The 24,914-nt window shown below is 42.2% G+C and overlaps 1 protein-coding gene across 5 annotated transcripts in view; it reads left to right on the top strand.

Annotated features, from left to right (window-relative positions):
- Positions 1-16,827, top strand: part of LOC137518577 (uncharacterized) — a 105,303-nt gene extending 88,476 nt beyond the window's left edge. For 4 of the 5 annotated variants that reach the window (XM_068236639.1, XM_068236636.1, XM_068236640.1 and 1 more), the window contains exons 4-5: positions 9,829-9,958; positions 12,994-16,827. In XM_068236639.1, coding sequence (XP_068092740.1) covers positions 9,829-9,958; positions 12,994-13,214 — 351 coding nt within the window. In that variant the 3' untranslated portion in view covers positions 13,215-16,827. The remainder of the gene's footprint in view (positions 1-9,828; positions 9,959-12,993) is intronic. The other variant, XM_068236637.1, reaches the window with a different exon arrangement.
- The last annotated feature ends 8,087 nt before the right edge of the window (positions 16,828-24,914 follow it).

The following is a 24,914-nucleotide window of genomic DNA, read 5'->3' as shown; positions in this document are numbered from 1 at the left end:
TACTGATAAACTTTAGACTTTCATATATTTTAGATTCATTACACACAACTGAAGTAGTTCAAGGCCTTTTATTGTTTTAATATTGATGATTTTGGCATACAGCTCATGAAAACCCAAAATTCCTATCTCAAAAAATTAGCATATCATGAAAAGGTTCTCTAAACGAGCTATTAACCTAATCATCTGAATCAACTAATTAACTCTAAACACCTGCAAAAGATTCCTGAGGCTTTTAAAAATTTCCAGCCTGGTTCATTACTCTAAACCGCAATCATGGGCGCAAGACTGCCGACCTGACTGCTGTCCAGAAGGCCATCATTGACACCCTCAAGCAAGAGGGTAAGACACAGAAAGAAATTTATGAACGAATAGGCTGTTCCCAGAGTGCTGTATCAAGGCACCTCAGTGAGAAGTCTGTGGGAAGGAAAAAGTGTGGCAGAAAACGCTGCACAACGAGAAGAGGTGACCGAACCCTGAGGAAGATTGTGGAGAAGGACCATTTCCGGACTCTGAGGAACATTGCAGAGATAGACCGATTCCAGACCTTGGGGGACCTGTGGAAGCAGTGGACTGAGTCTGGAGTAGAAACATCCAGAGCCACTGTGTACAGGCATGTACAGGAAATGGGCTACAGGTGCCGCATTCCCCAGATAAAGCCACTTTTGAACCAGAAACAGCGGCAGAAGCGCCTGACCTGTACTTGACACTGGACTTCAGACATTTTGGCATTTTCCTCTCCCCAGTCTTCCTCCAGACTCTGGCACCTTGATTTCCGAATGACGTGCAAATGCTGCTTTCATCCGAAAAAAGTACTTTGGACCACTGAGCAACAGTCCAGTGCTGCTTCTCTGTAGCCCAGGGCAGGCACTTCTGCCGCTGTTTCTGGTTCAAAAGTGGCTTGACCTGGGGAATGTGGCACCTGTAGCCCATTTCCTGCACACACCTGTACATGGTGGCTTTGGATGTTTCTACTCCAGACTTAGTCCACTGCTTCCGCAGGTCCCCCAAGGTCTGAAAATGGTCCTTCTCCACAATCTTCCTCAGGGTTCGGTCACCTCTTCTCGTTGTGCAGCGTTTTCTGCCACACTTTTTCCTTCCCACAGACTTCCCACTGAGGTGCCTTGATACAGCACTCTGGGAACAGCCTATTCGTTCAGAAATTTCTTTCTGTGTCTTATCCTCTTGCTTGAGGGTGTCAGTGATGGCCTTCTGGACAGCAGTCAGGTCGGCAGTCTTACCCATGATTGCGGTTTTGAGCAATGAATTAGGCTGGGAGTTTTAAAAGCATCAGGAATCTTTTGCAGGTGTTTAGAGTTAATTAGTTGATTCAGATGATTAGGTTAATAGCTCGTTTAGAGAACCTTTTCGTGATATGCTAATTTTTTGAGATAGGAATTTTGGGTTTTCATGAGCTGTATGCCAAAATCATCAATATTAAAACAATAAAAGGCTTTGAACTACTTCAGTTGTGTGTAATGAATCTAAAATATATCAAAGTCTAAAGTTTATCAGTGCATTACAGAAAATAATGAACTTTATCCCAATATGCAAATTTTTTGAGAGGATCCTGTATTTTTTCAACTTCTCTTTATAGTACTTTTTCAATTGCAAAGTTCTGAAAAGTTATTTTAAAGTAGTGTTCTCCCCAGAAATTATTTCCAGCCGGGTAACATGAAAAAGTAGTCGTGTAGCATGAAAAAGTAGCCGAGTGCGAGAATGCTGGGCCGGTGCTTCTCTGCGCAACTCTGCTCACAGAATAGAGGAGGTGAGTTGATGACAGCCGGGTGCTCACCAAAACTAGCCGGGTGGAACACCCAGTTAAAAGAGCCTTGGGAGAACACTGAAGTAGGTGAAAAGTACTATCAAAATTATTTTTAATATTTCCTGGCTTGTGGGTGATTTAAAACACATTTTATTGACAAGCTGTGAAATTATCACCTAGTAGAAAACTCAGGAAAAAAAGTTAGTTTCATTTGACCTAAAGGGAACAAAGCACCCTTTTCTCCAACGGAATTTCTCCTGGTTTCTAATAGCTATAGGAGCTGCCCCCACCGATCCATTTAGCTGCCCTTTTTATCCAGAGGGGAAATGTGAAAATCTGTGACTTCTGTAAACTCCTTGGAGCAGTTGTTCTAATTACTCACAACCCTCTATTGATGAAAGGTATTGTTTACTCTTGCTAAGGTTTGCAATACAACAATTACATTAGTCCGTAGGTGCCTGAAATTTCTGTGGTTGAAAGTAGGCTAATAAAACCTCTGCTAAACTTTTCAATGTAAAAAAAAAGGTAATAATGATGAGATGATGAGAAACATTGTTGGCATTCATTCTTAATGTGCGATTAAGATGCCCTGGGTGCTGAACAATGGTGCTCAGCTCACTTTAAATGCACATGAAATCAGGGGCTACACATAACACCTCCAAAAAAACGGAAATTGTTGGTTCTACAATATTCACTCGCAGAGCACCCCCCTTCTACAAGAACTATGTTAACTGGTGGTGTCTGAATGGTGAAGCCCCATGGTGGACAGCTCAGCTCTTCTGGAAGTACCAGGGTAGGGGGGAAATGGAGGTTTAAAGAGGCTGGTTTAGAAGGAAGGGGAAGGCGTGTCATTTTTTTAATATTCTGGATGCAGTCCAGATGGGGGCAATTGCATTGTGACTCTTGTTCTGTTGAACTGGTATCAAAACACAAATCGATGCAAAATTGTGATTCACGATTTGCGTTCCAAGTGTGAACCGGCTCTCACTGTGTCCTTAGGCTCTTAGTGTTTGCAATTGCTAACCGTGATTGCTAGTGGGTCTTAGTCCTGAGAGCAGTTTATTACACAGAAGTTTGTTTGTTCTTTGTTCTGTATAGCCAGGAGAGCCAAATTTGTACTTGCATGCATTAGATCGGGGTCCCCACATTTTTTCAGCCAGAGGACTGCTTTTCAGTGTGTGGGGGGGGGGGGAGGGGGGGCAGGTGGTTTAGACGGCTGTGTTTATTTCAGGGGCTGTGGTGGTTTTCGGGGGGATCTTTGTGGTGTGCGAGTGATCTTAATGGCTGTGTTTGTGTTGGGGCAGTGGTGCTTCTTGAGGTAGAAGGGGGATGGTGGTGTTTCCCTCCTATTCATCAGAGGGCGGTCGTCAGAGCATGTCCATAGATATGCTCTCGTCATGGTGACCCCGCCCACCAGCCTCAGTCACACCCCTCAGGGTTGCCTTAGTGACGGGCGTAGCTTACTAGAGATTCCTCCATGCGCTGTGTTTAACCTATTCCCCGTCGTCACGGCAACACCCCCCCCCCCCCAGGTAAAGTTGAGAGCGCTACGCTCTTACTGCACCAGCCCTTTCAGAGACCTCCTTAGGGTAGAGCCCTTACATGTTTAGTGAGATACAGCATACATCTAATTATCAGCCAAAAATTTGGAGATTTACAGCATATGTTATTCTTATCAAATTTTACAATGGGGTCCAGCAAGCACTCTATACATAACAATTTATATGATGCACCAAAACCTGCCAATAGCAACTACAGTGTCAGAGGTGCAAGATGGGGATGGGAAATAGCTTGTTAATGATTACCACTGTTCAAAGTATCTATAGAAGTGATTAGTATGTGCACAGGTCCAATAGAGAGGTAATACTATAGTTGAGGGAGGGCCCTTCGGGGCCCCTTTGGCCCAAGGGCCCGATGCGGTCGCAACCTCTGCCGTCGCAACCTCTGCAAAGAAGGACATTACTTTATATTGAAGGAGGGGACTCTATGCAAAGTTTTGCTGGGCAGCAATGTCTCTGAATTACAATGCTGCTAAAATCATGTATATTTGGCCCTGTCCATAATACATCATGACCACGCCCACCTTCCGGTGCATGGTCACGCCCTTTTTTCACCGCAATCATGGGATGTGTTGGCCCCAGGTTGAAATTTCTTCGGTGGGCCCCCAGTGTCCCAGTCCGACCCTGTCCGCAGCACTGTGCATAGTATATATTGTCTTGTCACTGACTGTCCCTCAGAGGAGCTTACAATCTAGTCCCTACCATAGTCATATTTGCTATGTGTATGTATCGTGTAGTGTATGTGTTGTAGTCTAGGGCCAATTTAGGGGGAAGTCAATTAACTTATCTGTATGTTTTTGGGATGTGGGAGGAAACCGGGGGAAAGCATGTCATTTTTTTTAATATTCTGCATGCAGTCCAGATGGGGGCAATTGCATTGTGACTCTTGTTCTGTTGAACTGGTATCAAAACACAAATCGATGCAAAATTGTGATTCACGTTTTGCGTTCCAAGTGTGAACCGGCACTCACTGTGTCCTTAGGCTCTTAGTGTTTGCAATTGCTTACCGTGATTGCTAGTGGGTCTTAGTCCTGAGAGCAGTTTATTACACAGAAGCATGGTTTGTTTGTTCTTTGTTCTGTATAGCCAGGAGAGCCAAATTTGTACTTGCATGCATTAGATCGGGGTCCCCACATTTTTTCGGCCAGAGGACTGCTTTTCAGTGTGTGTGTGTGGGGGGGGGGGGCAGGTGGTTCAGACAGCTGTGTTTATTTCAGGGGCTGTGGTGGTTTTCGGGGGGACCTTTGTGGTGTGCGAGTGATCTTAATGGCTGTGTTTGTGTTGGGGCAGTGGTGCTTCTTGAGGAAGAAGGGGGATGGTGGTGTTTGGGAAGTAAAAAAGTTGAGGGTTAAGAAGAGGCACAGGGACATGGAATTGTGCCTCCCAACACACAAGCACATTTTAACTGGTCCAAGATGTCTCCCCAAACCACCCCAACAATTGCCATCCTCTCATTGCAGCCATTAGATGTGTTGCAAGATACTTCGTATGGATCCTGAAGTGCGTCAGCATCGAGTGCTGTTTTGAGGATGAGGCAGCACAACTGTAATGAGAGGGCGGTGCAACCTGATGACGCTCAACTGTGCACTGCTTTGCATGAATGAAACTAAAGAGAGGCCATGCCCGTGAACTGGCTTCCAGCGTCCTGCGGACCAAGGGTTGGGGACACCTGAATTAGACTATCACTGGCCCTTATTGCTAGCAGCGTAACAACCTTTTCACACTAAGAACTGAAAAATGCAATCGCAAGTGATTGAGTTTTAAGAATGTAATGGCGATGGTGCGTTGCTCTATGGACTGGCATCAGGGTGAAGGGGTAAAAAGGGAACAATGCACTCAGGGATCACTGTATTTTAAAGATCTGGCATTCCGGGTCTGTAAATGAGCCCTGGGGGACACCTGTACACATGCTGGATTCTTGGTTAGGGCTGCCACGAATGGCCACCTCAGGCAAGTTTAGTATAGAGCATGTACGCAGCTTTCGAGTGGTTAAGATGTGGAATATCTTACCACTGGAAGTAGTCAATTGCAAACAAAATCTGCAGCTATGACTACTAGACATGGGAAGGCATAACCTTGATCCAAAAAGAAACAAATACTGCGCCGATATTAAAATATGGTGTATTAGCCGGTGGTGCGCTACCCAAAAACTATGGTATCCACACTTTTCATAATAAAGCTGCGCACTGATGTTCCTATAGATAGACAGTTCTCATAAAACAACAGGAATTGTCTCAGTGTTCTGTAGACTCAACAATCTTGCTTCAGCAGTTAGCTGGCACAGTTCCACTTCAGTGAGATACCACCACCACACTCCAAGCAGTGGACACTCACCGCATTAATGTGACCCACCGTTAGATGGGTCTCTAGCGCCTATGGGGTCATCTGGCCGCCCCCTGCCTCTTAAAGCAATCTTTGTCCTCTATTTCCACCTTTTCATAGGATCATCACACCTCAAAAGAGATCATAATCGAGACTACCATAGCGTAAAGCCGTAAAAACTTTTTAATAATAAAAGAAATTTGCACTCACAAGCGTAGACGTGGTTAACTGGCACAGAGTTTTATTGGGCTCTACCCCGTTCGTTGGCCGCTGGGTGGGCTTGGTTGCACTGGTAAATTTGCCTCCCCTCGCGTCCCCCTCTGTCTCAATGTCTCCTGTTATTTGCCGCGCGCTTGACTAGTTTCGCCGCTGTCTGCGACTCATCAGAAGCATGCGCGCCCAATTTCTGATCTCCTAAAAGACCTTTTACCGAGATCCATTTCCTCCCTCTTTCCCTCCCCCCTGACACGGATGTTTATACCACGGCGAGATTCCTCCAATGGGCCGTGCGGGTTGCTTGGAAGTTCCGCTTCCCTACTGAGAGTGACGTCGCCACGCAGGCGCCCTTCCCTCCTATTCATCAGAGGGCAGTCGTCAGAGCATGTCCATAGATATGCTCTCGTCATGGTGACCCCACCCACCAGCTTCAGTCACAACCCTCAGGGTTGCCTTAGTGACGGGCGTAGCTTACTAGAGATTCCTCCATGCGCTGTGTTTAACCTATTCCCCGTCGTCACGGCAAACCCCCCCCCCCCCAGCCAAAGTTGAGAGTGCTACGCTCTTACTGCACCGGCCCTCCCAGAGATCTCCTTAGGGTAGAGCCCTTACATGTTTAGTGAGATACAGCATACATCTAATTATCAGCCAAAAATTTAAAGAGTTACAGCATATGTTATTCTTATTAAATATACAGTTCTTATCAATAGATGATCAGCTTTTCTCCTACATACCTGTTTGTCTCTGCATTAAACAATTAGTGCTTATTACACACTCCTTTCACCTCCAATAAACCACTATGAAAAAAACGATTGTAACCAAAAAACGCAATAACCCCCCCCCCCCTTTCCCCTTTTTTTAATATACAAATGCAAGCCAACCGTGCACATAAAGGATTCCCCCAAGTAGGCTTCAATATGTGGGGAAAAAGTGTTACATAACCTTGATCCAGCCAGGCTGATAGTTAGTGAGGTTGAACTTGATAGACACATGTCTTTTTTTAACCTAGATAATTATTATTATTATTATTTAGTATTTATATAGCGCCAACATCTTCCGCAGCACTGTGCATAGTATATATTTTGTCTTGTCACTGACTGTCCCTCAGAGGAGCTTACAATCTAGTCCCCACCATAGTCATATGTCCTATGTGTATGTATCGTGTAGTGTATGTATTGTAGTCTAGGGCCAATTTAGGGGAAAGCCAATTAACTTATCTGTATGTTTTTGGGATGTGGGAGGAAACCGGAGTGCCCGGAGGAAACCCACACAGACATGGGGAGAACATACAAACTCCTTGCAGATGTTGACCTGGCTAGATAACTACGTAACAGCAAAGTGTCGGAGCTCAATGGGGATCAGACTGATGAAGAGATTAATCAAGATTTCTTTGCATAGAAACTCATACATTGCATTGAACAGTTTTGTTTAACTGGTGCAAAACAAAATCAGGAGCAATTAATGACCATCTTCATGCACAAGGTTCACATCAATAGTAGGACTGCCATCTGCCTAAGTAGTGGCAAGAAGTGTGGGCCAGCAGGTTCTCGTGGAATGGAAGGGGTCCCACCAGTTTGCATTCCATCTAAAGGTTTTGTCATCAATGAGGCCTGAAAATGTTATTTTAGTTTTGAATTAGTGATTGTGGAAGAAGTCTTTTTACCTCTACAGTTTGTATATAACATTGTTATTTTACAAGTATAAATCTTTCAGACTGAGACATTTTTCTGTTTATCACTGGTATCTTTTATTTATATTTTGCATCCTTGTAAAGAAATTATCTGACAAAGTCTTGCTCAATCAGGTTTTGACTTTTATTCAAGTACTAAAACAGGAATGCAAGCAGTTTACTTAAGTCTGTAAAGGCTCTCTAAGATAACCAGTTTAATTTATCCAGGGGAGTTGGATTTGATAGTTGTTTAAGGTCATACTCCATCGGGCAGAGAGAATTATTTTTCTTCATCAGCAGATGTTCATTAAAACCGTAGACGTTACACACCTTGAAGGTGGTGAAGCTATTCTGTAAAGTGCCATTTTGCACGTCTAGTTCTTTATTATTTGTTAAAGCGGATCCGAGATGAAAAACTAACTATAACGAGTAACTTGTCTATATATCTTATCTAAAGTTTAGATGGTTTACACAGCAAATCTAGCTGCAAACAGTTTTAATAGAATATGATTATTTATTCCTGTGATACAATGACAGCAGCCATGTTGTTTGTAAACATTACACAGATGCAGGCTTATCTGTATCTTGAGCCATCAGCCTAATCCCCTCTTCTCCTCCCCTCTGCCTCTGAAATCAATGGCTAGTAACACCTCACCCTCCTCCTGCCCAGACTGAGCTCCCATGAGCCCTTGCTACTGCCAAGGCTCTCTGAAAACCTGTGGGCGTGGCTTTTTTAGTTTATAGGAAATTAGAGTATTAAAACAAAAACAAAAAAGTATTTGGCTTGAGGAATGCCCTATAAACAATAGGAAAGGAACACAATTATGCAATGTGTAAAAGTTCACCTCGGAACCACTTTAAGTCCTAAATGTGAAGAAATAAAATATACTGTAGAAGCTGTATATAGGCAGCATTTCATTTCTAAGAAGGTCTTACTTGAGCCAAAGGTAGGGTTATTTTCCTCTGATTTAGTTTTTGGGTAGGAGGTAGTAGTAGGGATGGACACAAGCACAGTGTGGTTTTCAGTAGAACCCTGAGGTTTTCTTTTCCAAAATATTTTATTACTTTAGGCAATATTGTTATAACCAAATAAACCACTCCTTGAGGGGGAAAAAATCACAATAAGAGTGCCTGCAATACAGGAAGTATCGAGGAGCCAAAACAGAACAAATAAGTAACCCTATTCCTTTCCATTCCAGAAATTGCATCATTAATAAACTTGCCTTGCTTGAACCTGGGTGTTAAGTCAGCCCTCTCTGTGTGTAAGAGACAAACTAGCATCCATGATTTGACAAGTGTTTTTACTGTACAATTCCTAATTTAGTAAAAACTATTGTAGCAGCTCAAATTCCTTGTGTTTAAGCAAAGAGGGTACATTATAATTGGTATTAGGTTTGGGATGGCAAGTCCTCCACAGTGTTTGTTTCCCATAATTTCAAATAGCCAATAGCTCTGGAATGTCCCTTGGATGTGGCTATATAAATTAGCAGTGATCATATGATCAGGCCCATTTCTAATGGAAAGTTATGTCTTTTTAGATTTATTAGCAAAAAAAAGGCGAGTTAGTTAATTTTTGAACACTACAAATCTAAACATAACAAAAAATTTTTTTAAAAATGCTGGCTGCAAGTTGAGCTCTGTTGCCATTCACCTCATTAATATTAATTATCGCTGACTTAAAGGCAATTGGCTGAATATCACAAGTCACTAACAGCCTGTATTATTGTAGTGATGAAGACAATTTGTCAGGGCCACTTCCTCTCAAGGGGGTCCAGGAACGGTCTGCATAACAGGAAACCAAGGTTTAGCTGATATGTAAGGCCTGTATAGTGAATCCAAAGTGCTGTTTATACACATATTATTCCTCCATTAATTTTTCATTTCAGTTATGATGACCTTTAGGCCATGTGAGCCAGGGAACTTGCATCCCTTAAGTGTTTAATCATAGCAATATCTTTGAATTAATCTCAGTGTTTAATAGCCATAATCATCCCTGGATAATTTGGGAAGTTTTATGTGGTTAACAATATCCTTTTCCTGATCTCCATTGCGGATATTGGGTATATAATTGAATAAAATTGCAGCTGGATGATCGGTTATTGTGCCATCATACTTCCTTAGGGCTAGGATTTGATTAAAGTTCCAAAAAGAACTAATGTTACACAGCAGCATTACTTTAACAGAATTAAATTAGTTGCTTTTGGCTGGAACTGCATACTGTAACTGCAACTGTTTCTTAAAATAGAGAGCACAAACAAACCTGTAATTGTCTGTATTCTGTTCCTGTTATCATTTTACAGACTTCGGTGTGGGCCAACTGGTATGGTGTTCAAGATGACAGCTCAATAGGAGAACCTTCAGCATCCCTACCTCCTGCACCATCCTATAGCCAGCTTGAAGTGCCGCCACCTTATGAGGCCGTCTCTGCAGGTTTGATTTTTTTATTTGACTTCGAACATAGTAGTAGCAGTAGATTGTTATACCATGTTAGCCATCAGTAAAACCAAGACGTTTTGAATCAGGATGATAGCATATATTGACTAACTTACAAAAAATAAGAGTAAGCTCTCGGTTATTCTGCCTTAATCAGACCCAAATCCTGTATGCTAACAAGTGGTTAGAGCACAACTATAAACATGCAGAATCAAAAGGGGATACATAGTTGAACACTTAAAGAACTTATTTAGTTGGTAAATTAAGGTATTTCCTATTTATTCTGGGAAGGATTACTGAAAACCGCATTTCCGCTACTGAAAACACTAAGTATCATGGCATGCATTACTTTAAACAGACCTCCAGGCTGAGGTTTATTTACCTCATATTCTGTGTCTTTAACGATTTTAGCCGCACGGACGGCTGCTGCTGCTACAGCTGCAGGAAGATGAGACTTACGTCCGTGCATTTCGCACGGGTGGGCACGATCATGTGTGCAGAAATGCGCAATGGCCATGGTCACGGAGACATGGGGGATTGGTGGCAAGGGACAGAAGTCCCCTGAGCCAATCCGTGCTTGTGCAGCGAGAATGATCACTGTTTTTGTTCAAAAACAGTGATAATTCTCATTAGATGTAGGCAACGTGCATACGATCGTGCCGCCGCGCACTCCTGCCGCCCGTTAGAGGGGAGATGAACGAATGGGAACACTAGATTCATTAATCTAAGTCCCCATGTAAATGATCGCCGGCATCAATGAGATGCCACGATCATTTGTAACTTCCAATGTATCACATCCACGCATTACTTCCTATTTGCGTACGTAAAGTACGCTAATGGGAAATACTGCAAGAGGACATCTTGTGGCCAAATAGTAAATTACACCTACATACATTAATTTTAATAAAAAAGACCCACACAATTCAATTATGGGCTTGTAGTTAGTGATGGACGTAACACTGAAAAAAATGTACCTTTATTTCCAAATTATTGTCACCCTACATTGTACTAGGGACATAATTTAAACGTTGCAATAACCGAGACAAATAGGCAAATAAAATGTGTGGGTTGTAGCCACACTAGAACGTTTTAGTTTAAAACTGTAATGGCCGAATTTTTAATTTTTTTTTATTATTCTGGTTAAAATGCATTTAGAGTAAAAAAATTACCACCCAAAGAAAGCCTAATTGGTGGAGAAAAAAACAAGGTATAGATCATTTTGTTGTGAGAAGTAGTGATAAAGTTATTGTGGAATGAAAGGGAGAAGCGCTGAAATGTGAAAATCCCTCTCGTCCATAAGGTGATGACAACCCGTGGGCTAAAGTAATTAAACAAAACCCAATTCTCCTTAGGTTTTAGGTAGGTAGGTTTGTGCCTTAATTGGTAACAGCTCCTATACTGTCAGCATCCCTGGCATTAGACTCTCAGAGTTGTCAGTTGCATTGCACATGTCATAATAGCATTGCTGGGGTCCACACAAGTTGTGCGCAGGGGCGTAGCAATAGGGGGTGCAGAGGTTGCGACCGCATCGGGGCCCTTGGGCCAGAGGGGCCCCACGTGGCCTTCCTTCAACTGCAGTATTAGCTCTCTATTGGTCCTCTGCTCATAATAATCACTTCTATAGATACTTTGAATAGTGGTAATCATTTACTAGCTGTTCCCCATCCCCTTCTTGCGCCTCTGACACTGTAGTTGCCATTGGCAGGTTTTGGTGCGCCGTATCAATTGTTATGTATAAAGTGCTTGGGGGGCCCCATTGTAAAACTTGCATCGGGGCCCTCAGCTCCTTAGCTACGCCACTGGTTGTGCAGGATGGGACTTAGCATTCTGTGACACAACAAAACAGACAAACCAGAGCATAAGATTCCTTGACAACTCTGTTCCTCTGTTGTGGTCTGTTCTGTGCAAAAGACTCATTTTAGCTGTAGTGTTGTCCCATCCTTAAAGAGAACCCGAGGTGGGAATTGCTAATACTATTGGGGCACAGAGGCTGGTTGCGCACACTAAGACCAGCCTCTGTTGCCCCATCGTGTGCCTCCATGTCCCCCCTGCTCGCCGCTATAGACCCCGCAGTGCTGGCGACACGCAGCGTGTCGCCAGCACAATGTTTACCTTAGCGCTGTCTGTCAGCGCCGCTCCCCCGCCTCCTCCGCATCGGCGCACCCGCCCGTGTCCCTTCCCTCCCGCTGATAGGAGGGAAGTGACGCGGGCGGGTAGCGGCGATGCGGGGTAGCGGCGCTGACGGACAGCGCTTAGGTAAACATTGTGCTGGCGACGCGCTGCGTGTCGCCAGCACTGCGGGGTCTATAGCGGCGAGCAGGGGAGACATGGAGGCACACGATGGGGCAACAGAGGCTGGTCTTAGTGTGCGCAACCAGCCTCTGTGCCCCAAAAGTATTAGTAATTCCCACCTCGGGTTCTCTTTAAGGTGCATAGATACACATAACCGTTAAAACCCAAAGGGTTCAGTTCACTTCTTCAGGAAACAGTTTGTGGGCCAAACACTGTACAGACACCTTGCTCTGCTACTGCAGAACAAGTCTGTTATGGACGGGAAGAGGCATCTGGTGGGAGGGAATAGCAGGAAAACAATGCACTCGGGGTTGCGATAGTTTGCATGTTATGGACGGGAAAAGGCATCTGGTGGGATGACTGGCTCATGACTGGCCACCTCTGCCAAGTTCTATCTTGCATGTGTACGCAACTTTACTGCTATAATCCAAACAATCTGTGTCTCTGGTTATCTCCAGACTCGTTGAAATAGGTGCCAACCAGCTGTCTAGAACACAGGTGATAAATTGAGAAGGACATAAACATGTAAACAATAAAGTTAATATATGTTATTGCTATTGAATTCTCAATACAGGGCCACTTCATGAAGTCCTTTTTTTTAACAAGGGCAGGAATAATCTAATAAACACTGTCCTGTCTAGAAACCTATGGACATTTCTGAGCTTTTAATACAGTATGTTTACTATTTTTAACCTGTCTACCACATTATGCATTCCTAACCTTTTCTGTTGATTTTGCAGCAGATGATTTGAAGCCCCCACCATACAGCGAGTTGGCTCCTGAAGTAAATGACCCTGAGTCACAGGCTTTGAGCATCACAGACAGCTATGACGTCTGCAGCCTGAATGAAGCACCGCCACCTTATACTCCCACAGTAGTCATAGAGGACGTTGCTGCTCCTCTGTACTCTCAGTACATGACACCAGCAGCTACATCTGACTCACAGAACTGCAGCTCATAGCAGTGACATATCTTTACAGCGGCATTTGTCTTTCTATTTTTTTCAAACGTGACATACTTTCCTTGGCTGAGGGAACAGATGGGTAATGGAGCCAGAAACACTAAGAAGTTCTCACGCTCCACAAGAGGGGAGGGTTGTTGTTTTTTTTTTTTATTACAGTCATCTTTAATTGGATTTTGATTCCAAATGTCTTACAGATTTCAGACTGTTTACAGTAATGCCACTCTTGGAAACATGGATGTGCCATGCTTTGTCACCATAGAAATGTTACATGGAAAAACAAACAAGACCTTTGTTCTAAAATGTGCACTGACAATTAAAAAAAAAAGTAAATTATTTTTTCTACAAAAAAAAAAAATCCAGTCCAGCCACAGTGTTGTTTGCAAATTTAATTAAGATCAGCCTTTATGTGCCACAAGCCAGCAGGCAGAAATATAAATACATCATAAGGTAGCCAGAATATGCTGGAGATATGTTAGGCCGCAACTAGAGACAATCCCATTAACCCTGGAAGCATCTGGGCACGGAAACGCATACATCAGGGGCTGTTCTGTCAGTATGACACTCCTATCACAGAGGGTTATAACACTGATACTCATAAGTAGCATGGGAAGAAACCACAACTCCTGTCTCACAGCAGCCTTTACAAAACAGCCTTTCAAACCTTCCATGGAATATTCATAAGTAAATGATAAGCAATGGATTAGTTTCCTTTATTGTTACCTCGTAGGCTTTGGCAATGCATTCATGTTTGTTTATATCACAAAGCCAGCAACTTAATCAGGAACTGCCTTTTTAAACTTTGATTTTTTTTGGGGGGGGGTTGCATTTTTTATTGACGTTTGAAACTGGAGCACTATTTGCACTGGAGGACATTTGGGGCAAGACTAAAATGATCCAGTCTAGAAAGGAAGAGTTCATTTACTGTCCTAATGCATTTTCTATCATTTCATGGCTGGAATGGTTATAAGCTGGATGTTTTATTCTACCAAGGATTAATGTTACCTGAGGAGCTACTGACTGGTATCTTGAGAGATGATTGCCTCCCTTCATGGTTCTTAATCTAGTAATTAAGACTTATATGGCAGCATTATGTAAGGAACCAGAGAGGTAAACATTTTGTGATTAGTACTGTCACCATGGGGATATGTGGGTTATGTTGTTTCCATGCTGGCAAACAGAAAAACAGAGACTGTTAGTAGGTTAGATAGCAGTAGCATTGCCTGAACAGACATGTATCATAAGTACATAGTATGCATTGTAGTGGGACAGACACAGAAACCGGTGATGGGATTCATGAAATAGCAGCAGTCACCTTCTTTATACAGTATTGTTTAGTACCATTCTTAGAAATTTAGACTATGCAGAAATAAGAATATCATATTAACAATTTATATTCTTTCAAACTGTATTTGTAAATGTCTTTAATAATACTCATTGGTTGTCATAGCGTTACAAGTAGATTTGGAACTAAAACTGAAGTCTGCCTGGAGCGTTACATGCTATCATGGCTCTTACCCCTAGTAGATTCCAGTGGGAAAAAGAGTCCTGCCAGAGTCACAGCAATAAAGACCGGCAAGGGACACAAATGTTACAACACCCATTATTAGTCAAAAAAAGGCTTGGTTAGACTTTTACTCCTCCACGTGGATTACATGTGTGTTTTCTTGCAGTGTCTAAATGAAGATTTATAGAGTTATTTATCTAAATGAAGAATTCTAGTAATGTCTGCTCTCAGCTCAGACTCGTGTATCTCCATTGTACATTGTGACAGTTATTCCATGTACTCTGTATTTTCTAATTTACACATCTTACAGCATTGAAGTGGAGCTACAGCAAAATCTTATTTTGCTGTCTGTTCTAAATTGAAAAAATCCCCTGACTACCTGTAATCAATGGTATCGCAAGAAGTAAATTAAATCCACAAATAGAGATAGTGACTGCAATGCAGCTCTGACATACGGTAATTTCTAGCATTTTCCAAAACAGCATTTATTGCTGTACATCACTTGGTTTAAAGGGAACCTTAACTGAGCTACAAAAAAAAAAGGTTTCACTTACCTCGGGCTTCCACAAGCCCTCTGCCCTGCAGCCATCCTGTGCCCGCGCCATCACTCAACGATCATCCGGTCCCCTGCTGTGGCTCAGTTTCATTGTCGTAGTGCATGTGCGCAACCCTGTCCTCGATCGCGTGCCCACCACTGTGGCCATCTACGCGTATGTACATACGTAGCACACGTACTACGCATGCGCAAGGCGGCCACAGGGACGGGAGTGATCAAGGACGCACGTGACCAGGGCTACGCAGGCGCACTGCTTGGCAACTGATCAGATGCTAAAAACAAAACTGAGCCGTGTCGTGGAGTGTCGGCACAGGCACAGGACGGCTGCATGGGGCTGGTGGAAGCCCCAGGTGAGTGAAACTTTTTTTTGTTGCCCAGTTAAGGTTCCCTTCAGGAGATTCCTTTGCTTCTGTGTCTGGTGATATAATTGGAAGTAAAGTCTTTTTTTTTTCACTAGGAATATAAACAGCAGCGAAAAATTTCTGTATCCAAAAAAAAAACATTTTTCAAGAGAGATTACTGAAGTTCTAAAACACCACACTGCTTTAATCCTTTCTGGCCACTAAGCAATAAATTAATGTTCCTAGAGTAGTAAGCTATGCTGAAGGGATGTTGAGTAATTGGCATTTCCTTCTGTGCCTCCATGGTGTTGTGCAGACACTAATCTCCAAGGTGTTACTGAAGCTTGTAGCCTCAGCATTTGGAGCTAATCAGGGTGGTCTCCAATCATGTTTCCCCCTTCCCCCTAACCCGCAACCCAGGATGGATCACATTGCAGTGATGAGAGACAAAGTTTGTTAATTTAGGCAGTACTCAGTGGGAAAGGGTTACAGGTTTAGTAGCTGATGTTGACACAAACAGCCCCTTAAAATTATTTTATAAGGGAGTATTTGTCAGTAAGCTTGAATCAGCACAAAAGCAATGAATCATTAAATTAGGTTCCAAAAGATCCCATGTTAAAAAGGGAAAGACAAAAGAAACAGAGCGCTGCTTGGTGTATTACCCTAAATTTAATTAATGCACTAAGAGTTGCATGTACAGGATTCAAAATGTATTAGGCTTATCTGCTGAGTGGTGGGAATTCCTTCCACCTCCTCAATCAACCGTGGCCAACGGGATAGTGTGATCGTGTCACCGCCTGGAGTGAAGTGAAGTTTCCCTCTGTGTAGCTGACTACGTGAACCTTGGTCTGATGACGCACAGCCTGACCTGAGGAAGGCGCTGTGTGCGTCAAAAAAGAGTGCACTCTGTTCCTTTTGCTCTATGTTCCTTTAGTCTTTCAGCTTTCACACAACACATCCCTTGTTTGATGAGAGCAGCTCCGGTGGTTCTCGGTGGTTCTCGAGTCTTGTGACACCCATAACATCACAGCACAGCGATTCCCATTATCATTGCCAATCAGACAGGCACACTCCAGCACACATACTCCTCTTTAAAGGACTTACGAGGCGAAAAAACGTAATTTTGGTCTTTACCTGTTTACTATGTGAATCCATAGGTGTGTTACAATGCGTCCTCCGTTGCATTCCGCCTCAAAAGTATCTTTTATATTCCCCCCAGGCTACGACCCGACCCCACAGCACGGGTCGTCTCCTATGCCACATTCAAGATGGCCGCCGCAAAGATCCGCGGCTGCGCAGTACGCATGGCGGAGACTGCGGCTGCGCAGCTCTCCGCCCTCGCTGTGAGCGCGCCCGCTGTCACAGTAGGATGACGCTAACAGCGAGTACGCGGCTGGGCGAGGGTGGAGAGCTGCGCAGCCGCACTCTCCGCCATGCGTACTGCGCAGCCGTGGATCTTTGCGGCGGCCATCTTAAATGTGGCATAGGAGACGACCCGTGCTGTGGGGTCGGGTCGTAGCCTGGGGGGAATATAAAAGATACTTTTGAGGCGGAATGCAACGGAGGACGCATTGTAACACACCTATGGATTCACATAGTAAACAGGTAAAGACCAAAATTACGTTTTTTCGCCTCGTAAGTCCTTTAAGTGCTTTGAAAAGTATATGGACACTTTTCTGGTAGCGATTAAATGCTTTTTCCATCGCCAGTATTTACAGTGTTAGTGGGTCAGCATAAAAGCATGTTCCATAGCAAATAATTATAGCATAACAGACTCAGCTACTGTTTCAGACACTAATGTGTATTCATTGTCAAACCATAAAGAAGCATTCTTCGGAATAAATCTTATTTGAAGAGTCATTCCTTTTGTGCGGACTACATCTACTGAATGGAATGGATTGATCCTCTCCAGGGCCCATATGCAATTCACTTTTTCACCTTAGTTTTCTCCTTGGAGATAATTTTTTATCTTCCATTTTAAATAATTTTTCAGCACTTTTCAACTGAAAAAGTCCTAAAAAGTAGGTAAAAAAGTACAATCAAAGTTATTTTGAGTATTTTTTTTCCTTTCTGGTGGCTTTAAATGCTTTTTATTGACAAGTTTAAAAATATCACCTAGGAGAAAACTATAGTTTTCTCCTAGGTGATATTTTTTCATCTTCTATTTAAAATAACCTTTCCAGCATTTCACAATTAAAAAAGTACCAAAAGTAGTAGAAAAAGTGCTATCACGTTGATTTTGAGAATTTTCTTTCTTGCTAGGGGTTTAAGGATACTTACACACCAGGACGTTGCGTTTAGGGGACTTTATAGGGCACATAACGTGCCCCTAACGCAACGCCTGGTGGTGTTGGAGCAGGACGCTACCAAGAGCCACGTTACAAGCAGCTCTTGGTGCGCCTGCTCTGTCGGAGGCGCTGCGGAGACCACGTGAGCGGAGCTCTCCGCATCACGTGGTCCCGCCAGCCAATCAGCGGCCACACCAAAGAGTAAACACTGCAAGTGCAGTGAATGCCAAGTAGCCATGTGCCTGGCTACGTAGCGGCCTCTCCCAGCCTCCTCTCCGCCCCTAAAATAAAAAAAAACACCGGAACTGAGCATGTGCAAACAGTCTAACGTGGCTTAGCCGCGTATAAAGTACTGCATGCAGTACGTTGTCTTGACGTGAAGCGTTACTATGTAACGCAACGTGGCACTGTGAACAGCCCATTGATTTTTCATTGCTATGCGGTGGGGGTGCGTTACAGGCTGCTCTAACGTGCGCCTGTAACGTCCCACTGTGAAAGCAGCCTTAAAGGCATTTTATTGACAAGATGTGAAAATTTCAACTTGGCGAAAAAGTGAATTGCATATGGCCCCAGGTGTCTGCATGCTTGCACTTTGTCTCAAAGAAGCAGTGCCTCAGACCTATGTACAAACAGGGAGTCCACTGAAATGATTTGTATTGGATATTGCAATTATTTCTGTAGTCCCCTTTAAAATAAACTCCAGGGCCCATATGCAATTCACTTTCTCCTAGGAGATAATTTTTAATTTTCGATTTAAAATAACTTTCCAGCACTTTTCAACTAAAAAAAGTACTAAAAAGTAGGTGAAAAGTACAATAGAGTATTTTCTTGATTGCTAGAGGTTTATAGGGCATTTTATTGACAAGTTTAAAAATATCACCTAAGAGAAAACTTAGGAGAAAACGTTAATTGCATATGGGCCCAGTTGACTTACTTGCAGATTGACCATAAACTGCATTCTGTTTTTTATCTTGAGCAGTTGATGCCTCCTCGCCTTACGTGTTTAATTTCAAGTGTTCTTACCTTATTAATGGAGTTGAATGTGAGCCTACAGAGATACTGGCTGTTGCATGCACAGCTTTATTATTGTCACCTGTCAAGCCGCTATAATCACACTGACACGCATTGGAATATATGAGAAAGGTAGTACAGCAATGGTTCATCTGCCTGGAGGTGAACCCATAATCCCAAGGAGAAGCTCTGTAAACAAGGCTGTATTGGGTGCTATGAATACTAAGATTATCATTAACTCAGAGAACTTATTTTTCAGGTATTCAGTATTTCAGGATATAAATAATGTTTGCTGGGTAAAACCTGCTGATGTTGTAAAGGAGAGCCAATATGGGTGTGCAGTACTAATGATGGGCAATAGTGTAAAAATTAGACTCAATAGACAATAAAAAGACACTCAGAAGTATTAAAGGCATACAACACCTATTTTTCATGGATTTAAAAAATCCTCTAAACTCTTGATTTTGAGAAGCATAAAATGCCTCCGTCTATATAATTTTTCTGACAACCAAGCCACGCCTATGGGGAATGTAACTTTTACAAAATACTTGAAGAAGAGCCATAATGAAATATATCAGAATATAATAAATTATTCAGGATGCCAATTTATACCTTAATCATCTTGGTGTTAGCATCAGAATCGTATCTTATATCTATATGTTGCTGTGTATTGGCATGTAACCTGCCTGGGCTATGATGTCATGCAGCTTGACCTCTAGAGCACTCTGATCATGTGATGTTCCTGCTCAGTTCACAGAGGTGAAATAAACATTCCCCAGTGATTCACCTTGCCTACAATAAAGATTTAAGACTGTAAATCGGGGTTAGGTTTTACAATAAAAAACAATTGACTACATTTATAAATGAATATTGTTAAAATAAGTTGTTTTATTAAATAAGTTATATACAGTTCCTCTTTAAGATAACAGTGTTAAAACTTCTATCAGTTATCTGTCTGTAAAATAAAGATTTTGTACCATGTAATTTATATTGTCATAGTTGTGACACAGAATATAGAGCATATTATGCTGGGAATACACGGTTCGTTTTTTAGGTGAGTAGATGGTTTGATAGATAATTTCCGACATGTCCGCTCTCCCTTTCGATTCTTTTGCAGCTTGATTTCTGATAGAAGTGAACGGAAAAAGATAAGAAAAATGAGCGGAAGATAAGAGAATCGACTGCAGAATCGAGCGGCAAAAACGATCGAGAGGAGAATCGAGCACCAGAAACGAACCGTGTATTCCTAGCATTACTCTGTTGCTACATTTGATCCTCCCCATTCAATACATGGTTTCTTCCTGATTCCTAACTGAGGGACTTCAGTTTCTACTGTCTCTTCTTTGTCCTTTTCCTTCCAGACTCCTTTCTTTAATCTCAGAGCATGCTCACTTCTTCCATTCACCCCCTTCTGAAGTCCCCTCATGAGGTGCTCCATGCCTCTTAAGGTTGGGATTCTGATTGACTTATTATTTTAAAGTTTTTAATTGTTCTATACATTATTCAATTTTTAATAGGTTAGACAAAAACATTGAATCTAATGGACATCTATTGGAACATCTATTGTAAGAAAATCTAAAAAAAGGAGAGGCCTCTTCTGATTACAAAATGCCATCCTTCAGGAGATTGAGTGGATTGGATTTCAAGCTATAGCTTAGCAACAAGTTCTGTTGCTATGGAGGGGGTAGAAGGAAGACAGAACGGTGCACAATGAAGCAGCTTCCAGTGGGCAGGGTAAGGAGGGGAACAATGTGCTTGGCTGAAATGTTCCAGCATTCTGCATCTTTTGCTGTCTATTCAGGGTGCATTTGCACACGCTGGATTCTCGGCAGAGAAAGCATTGACCAGCTATCGCTGCTGAGTTTAGACTACCGTAAGTACAAGGCTTTATGTCAGGCAATAAAGTTCAGTGCTAATGTTGTGGATCATCTAAGTACTGGAGTACTTGACCTCCCTTGCTGTATTTTAGGGTCTAATACCTTTTAGACACTAAAAACAGGAAAAAATCACACCGCAGAGAGATCTGCAGCAACCCCTGCACCTACTCACCTCCCTGGGATCCAGCACTCCAATTCTCCCTCTCTCCTCCGGGTAACCCTATAGTGAGATTGTCGTCTGTCGGCACAGACGACAAATGGCGATCACACCTGAGGGATCCAGAGCCTCTGAGGACTGGAAGAAGAATGTCTGCTGGCATCTGGATCCTGAGGGAGATGAGTCGAAATGCTGCCACTGTCTCCCTATACCTTCCAGCCGCTATCCCAAGTCAGACTCAGGATTACTGCTTCTGGCTGCTTTTTTCCACCCGAGTCTGCCAGGTAGGTTAAAGCATACCATTATATTCAACTTGATGGATAAACTTTCCTTATGCTATAAATTGCGAGAGCAACACCTTGGCCTGCCCTGGGGTCACAACCAGTTGTTGCCTTGCTTTCAATCAAATCTATCCCCACCTTCAGGAGCTGTGGTAAAGTTCAGGTGACTCTTAGAATCTAAAGCCACATCTACACGCGTAGATGCGGCCGCGATGCTCCTTATCAATCGAGCCGCTGATGCGGCTCGATTGATAAGATCCGACAGGACGGATCTCCGCACCGCCAATTCCCTGCTCGATCCCCGCGAGGGGACAATGGCAGGGAATCGTGCGGGAGATAAGCGGGGACGAGCGGGGAATCGAATGCGGCGCACACGGGATGCGGCAGGCACACGGAAGAGGCGATCCGGCGGCTAATCGAGCCGCCGGATCGCTACAATGTCCCATGGTGTAGATGGGGCTTAAGACTATCTATACCAATTTCACCTCACATTTATAATGATGTAAGTGGTTCTAAATCTGGATAAAAAGGCTAACAAATAAATGGCATTTTGATTAATAAAACAGCTTAGATCATATTTTAATCATCTATTCATGTATATTGGGCACATCTTTACAGGTGGCTTATATAAATGTGGTACTGCATAAAAAAGGGGTTTGTGAAGTTTGAAACTGACATAGAATTGAATCCGACTACATAATGACATCTCACGTTCTTTGTAAAGTATATTCATGAGGGATACTAGGGCAGTTGCAAGGCAAAGCGTTAACTGAAGGAGTAGATGGACACTGCATCTGTGCACGATGCATTGAGGGTGCTTGCTGTTAACCAATGATTATTTATTGCATAATATGCAAACTCCAGTTCACCCAAAACCAGAATTTGCATCTAAGGCAACAAAGCTTTTAACTTGGCAAAACAGATTGAGAAACTGATGATTTATGGACAGCTATCAATTACTCAGTGGCCTGTTAATTGAGGAGGTTCCAAATCTAATTTACCCAAGCAAAGTTTTGCTTCCACCAATTCATATTTCAGTTCCAGTCAACCAGAATTTGGATGGTTGTCTAAGTTTGATTGGGGCAACTGGCAAGTGGGGAAACTGACAGGTGTGACATGGTGGCAGAGGTGGATAGATTTGTGATGATGTTAAATGACTGATGATTATATACATAACTCAAAGATTTACTATTCACATATAGAATGAAAGGGGGCTTTTATGATTGCTTTCATGTTTATTATAGAAAATTTCCATTGGAGGGTGAAAGATGAAGAAGTCAACAGGGAAATTCTTTGATGATGGTGATATTATTGTAACTAGCAGTACAGTATCACTCTAAAAACTTTTGGAAAGCTTTACTATTATGATGATTGGTTAAACTTCTGGAACTGCTATTAATTAATGACACAGACCTGGCAAACTTTCAAATCTGAAAGAGAACAGAAATATAAACTCTAATTATTTATTTAGTGTAAACTTTTGGTGTTTTTTAATTGCTGAACTTGTGTTCCCATAAGTTCATGGATAAACATGTTTTTAGAAACTCACTCCAAATATAGAGCTGAATTTGAAGATACCATGGGGACTTATTATAAAGGAACAAGCAAACCATTCTTCAGAAAAATGCCATCATTTCTTCACCATAAAAGTATTTTTCTTTTTGCCACATTTATTAAAGTGCCAAAAAGTTAAAAAATGTACCTCATTTTGAAGGGTTTGTCATTTGTAAAATTCCTGTTATTTATCCACTATACTGTCCCAATTACTAGATTAAAAAAAGTTGAGCAGATGTGATCCTCCCTTTGATAGCAGCAAATGCCATAGGAAATAGTTGAATAGTGCCAATTTAGCCATTATCAGCACTTTGCCAATAACAATAGATAGGAAAAACTAGTGGACACAAGTGGTTACTTAATGGTTGGCCCCTTTCACGTGCAAATGCCTGATGCTTCTGATCACCACTAGGCATGTAAAAAGAGATTCTAATTTTCAAGTGGTTGCAAATGTTGCTGCAGTTTGCATGCATCTTGATATATACCCCTCCCCCCAGTCAAAGGGTAAGGACTATAGAACATTAAGCGAAATAATGATTACAGTTTGTCAGGGAAACATATGGTGTGTAATTTGAAATAAGTGGAGATCATGATAGAAACATGGATTTTCTTCCCCCAGTGCCATTGTCTGTGCCAGATTTTAACAACTACATTTTCCTACCTCTGCCCAGGTCCACTAATACATAACTGTAGATGGAGGGCACTGAATTTTCTTCCATCTTTTATTTCTAACTAATATGTGCAGTAAGTGCCAGCTGCAAGGGAAGAATTCTTCTTTAGACATCAGTGTACAGAAGGGGAAAAAACAGATTCCTGCCTATGTGTCACTTGGGACATGATTTTCTCTGCTACTCATTCTAAGGAAATCTTTGCCCATAAGGAATACAGGAAGAATGATGCAGCTTGACCATTGAAGCCAGTGTTATGAGATAGAAAGTATTTATAAATTATATAATGTCATCCTGAGTTTCTTTGTAGCCTGCTATAAAAGCTGATTATTCCATCTGTAAGCCTGCACTAAGTTATGAAGTCTAAAGTATTATCACAGGTTAATTAAATCTGTAGGGAAAAAACTGCCCCTGGTGGGTACTTACCTCAGGAGGGGGATGCCTCTGGAGCCTAATGTGACTTCCAAATCCTTCTCAGCAGCCCCGATCCAGCGATGGCTCCCCCAGAGAAACGGCCACCACAATATCTGTGCGTCTCATGCAAGCGCAGTAGCTGCTTTCCGGTGCAGCACCTGATCAGTTGTACAGACTCGATTGGGTTTGGCTATTTACACCAGAGCCTAAACGACGGAGTGCACTATTTGCGGGACCCAGTGGTGGAAGCCATAGTGGGTCTGCACAACTTTCCAGGTGGGCAGCGCTGGATCTGGGGTGCTAAGGAGGACAAGGGAAGTCTCATTAGTATCCAGAGGCTTTCCGGGGTAAGTATCTCCTAGGGGCACTTTTTTTCACTACAGGTACTCTTTAAGCATTAATCCCTGTAATATGTTGCTCATATTTATGGGAGTACAAAACCTTTTTGGTATAGTTTTCCAAATCACGATTACTTTACCAAATGTTTTACTACAACTTAATGACACTATTTTTTTTTTATAACTATTTTTTGTTACACGGTTTATAGCAGTTTATAGTATTTTGTAGCATTTTATGGGTGCTAAATACATTTTATTTTTGTTAAAAAAAATATAATGTTGTGTTGAAAATGTGAGTCCATGGTTCCCAGTAATGTATTTGTAAAGTGTGGGTAGTGCTGTAATTATATTTTAGAAAGGGCTACAACTATATCTGCTTATGTGGTGTTAAAAACCCAATCTATTTGAAAATAAATCAATACTTGCAAATAATATATGTAATCTCTTGCACTTTATCAAGTGTATGTTTATCCAATGACAAATTTGTGAATTTTGTTACATTTCTTTTAAATATTTGATGAAATTTCTTCAGATGCGTTTTTTCATGAGACTGCTTGTTTTACAAATGCATTTTATCTGTAGTGCAGAATTCCGTGCTATTAGGAACATAGGATGTCATTCTCAAAGTAACCAAAAGCTTATGGTACAAACAAAATTCTTAGAAAAAGGAAGCCATCTTTACTTACAGTGTTGCTAAACCTCCTCTCC

The sequence above is a fragment of the Hyperolius riggenbachi genome, chromosome 5 (genome assembly GCF_040937935.1).
Source record: "Hyperolius riggenbachi isolate aHypRig1 chromosome 5, aHypRig1.pri, whole genome shotgun sequence".
In the NCBI taxonomy this organism is placed as follows: Eukaryota; Metazoa; Chordata; class Amphibia; order Anura; family Hyperoliidae; genus Hyperolius; species Hyperolius riggenbachi.
The sequence above is the reverse complement of the archived record's forward strand: the minus strand, read 5'-3'. Positions and strand labels throughout refer to the sequence as shown.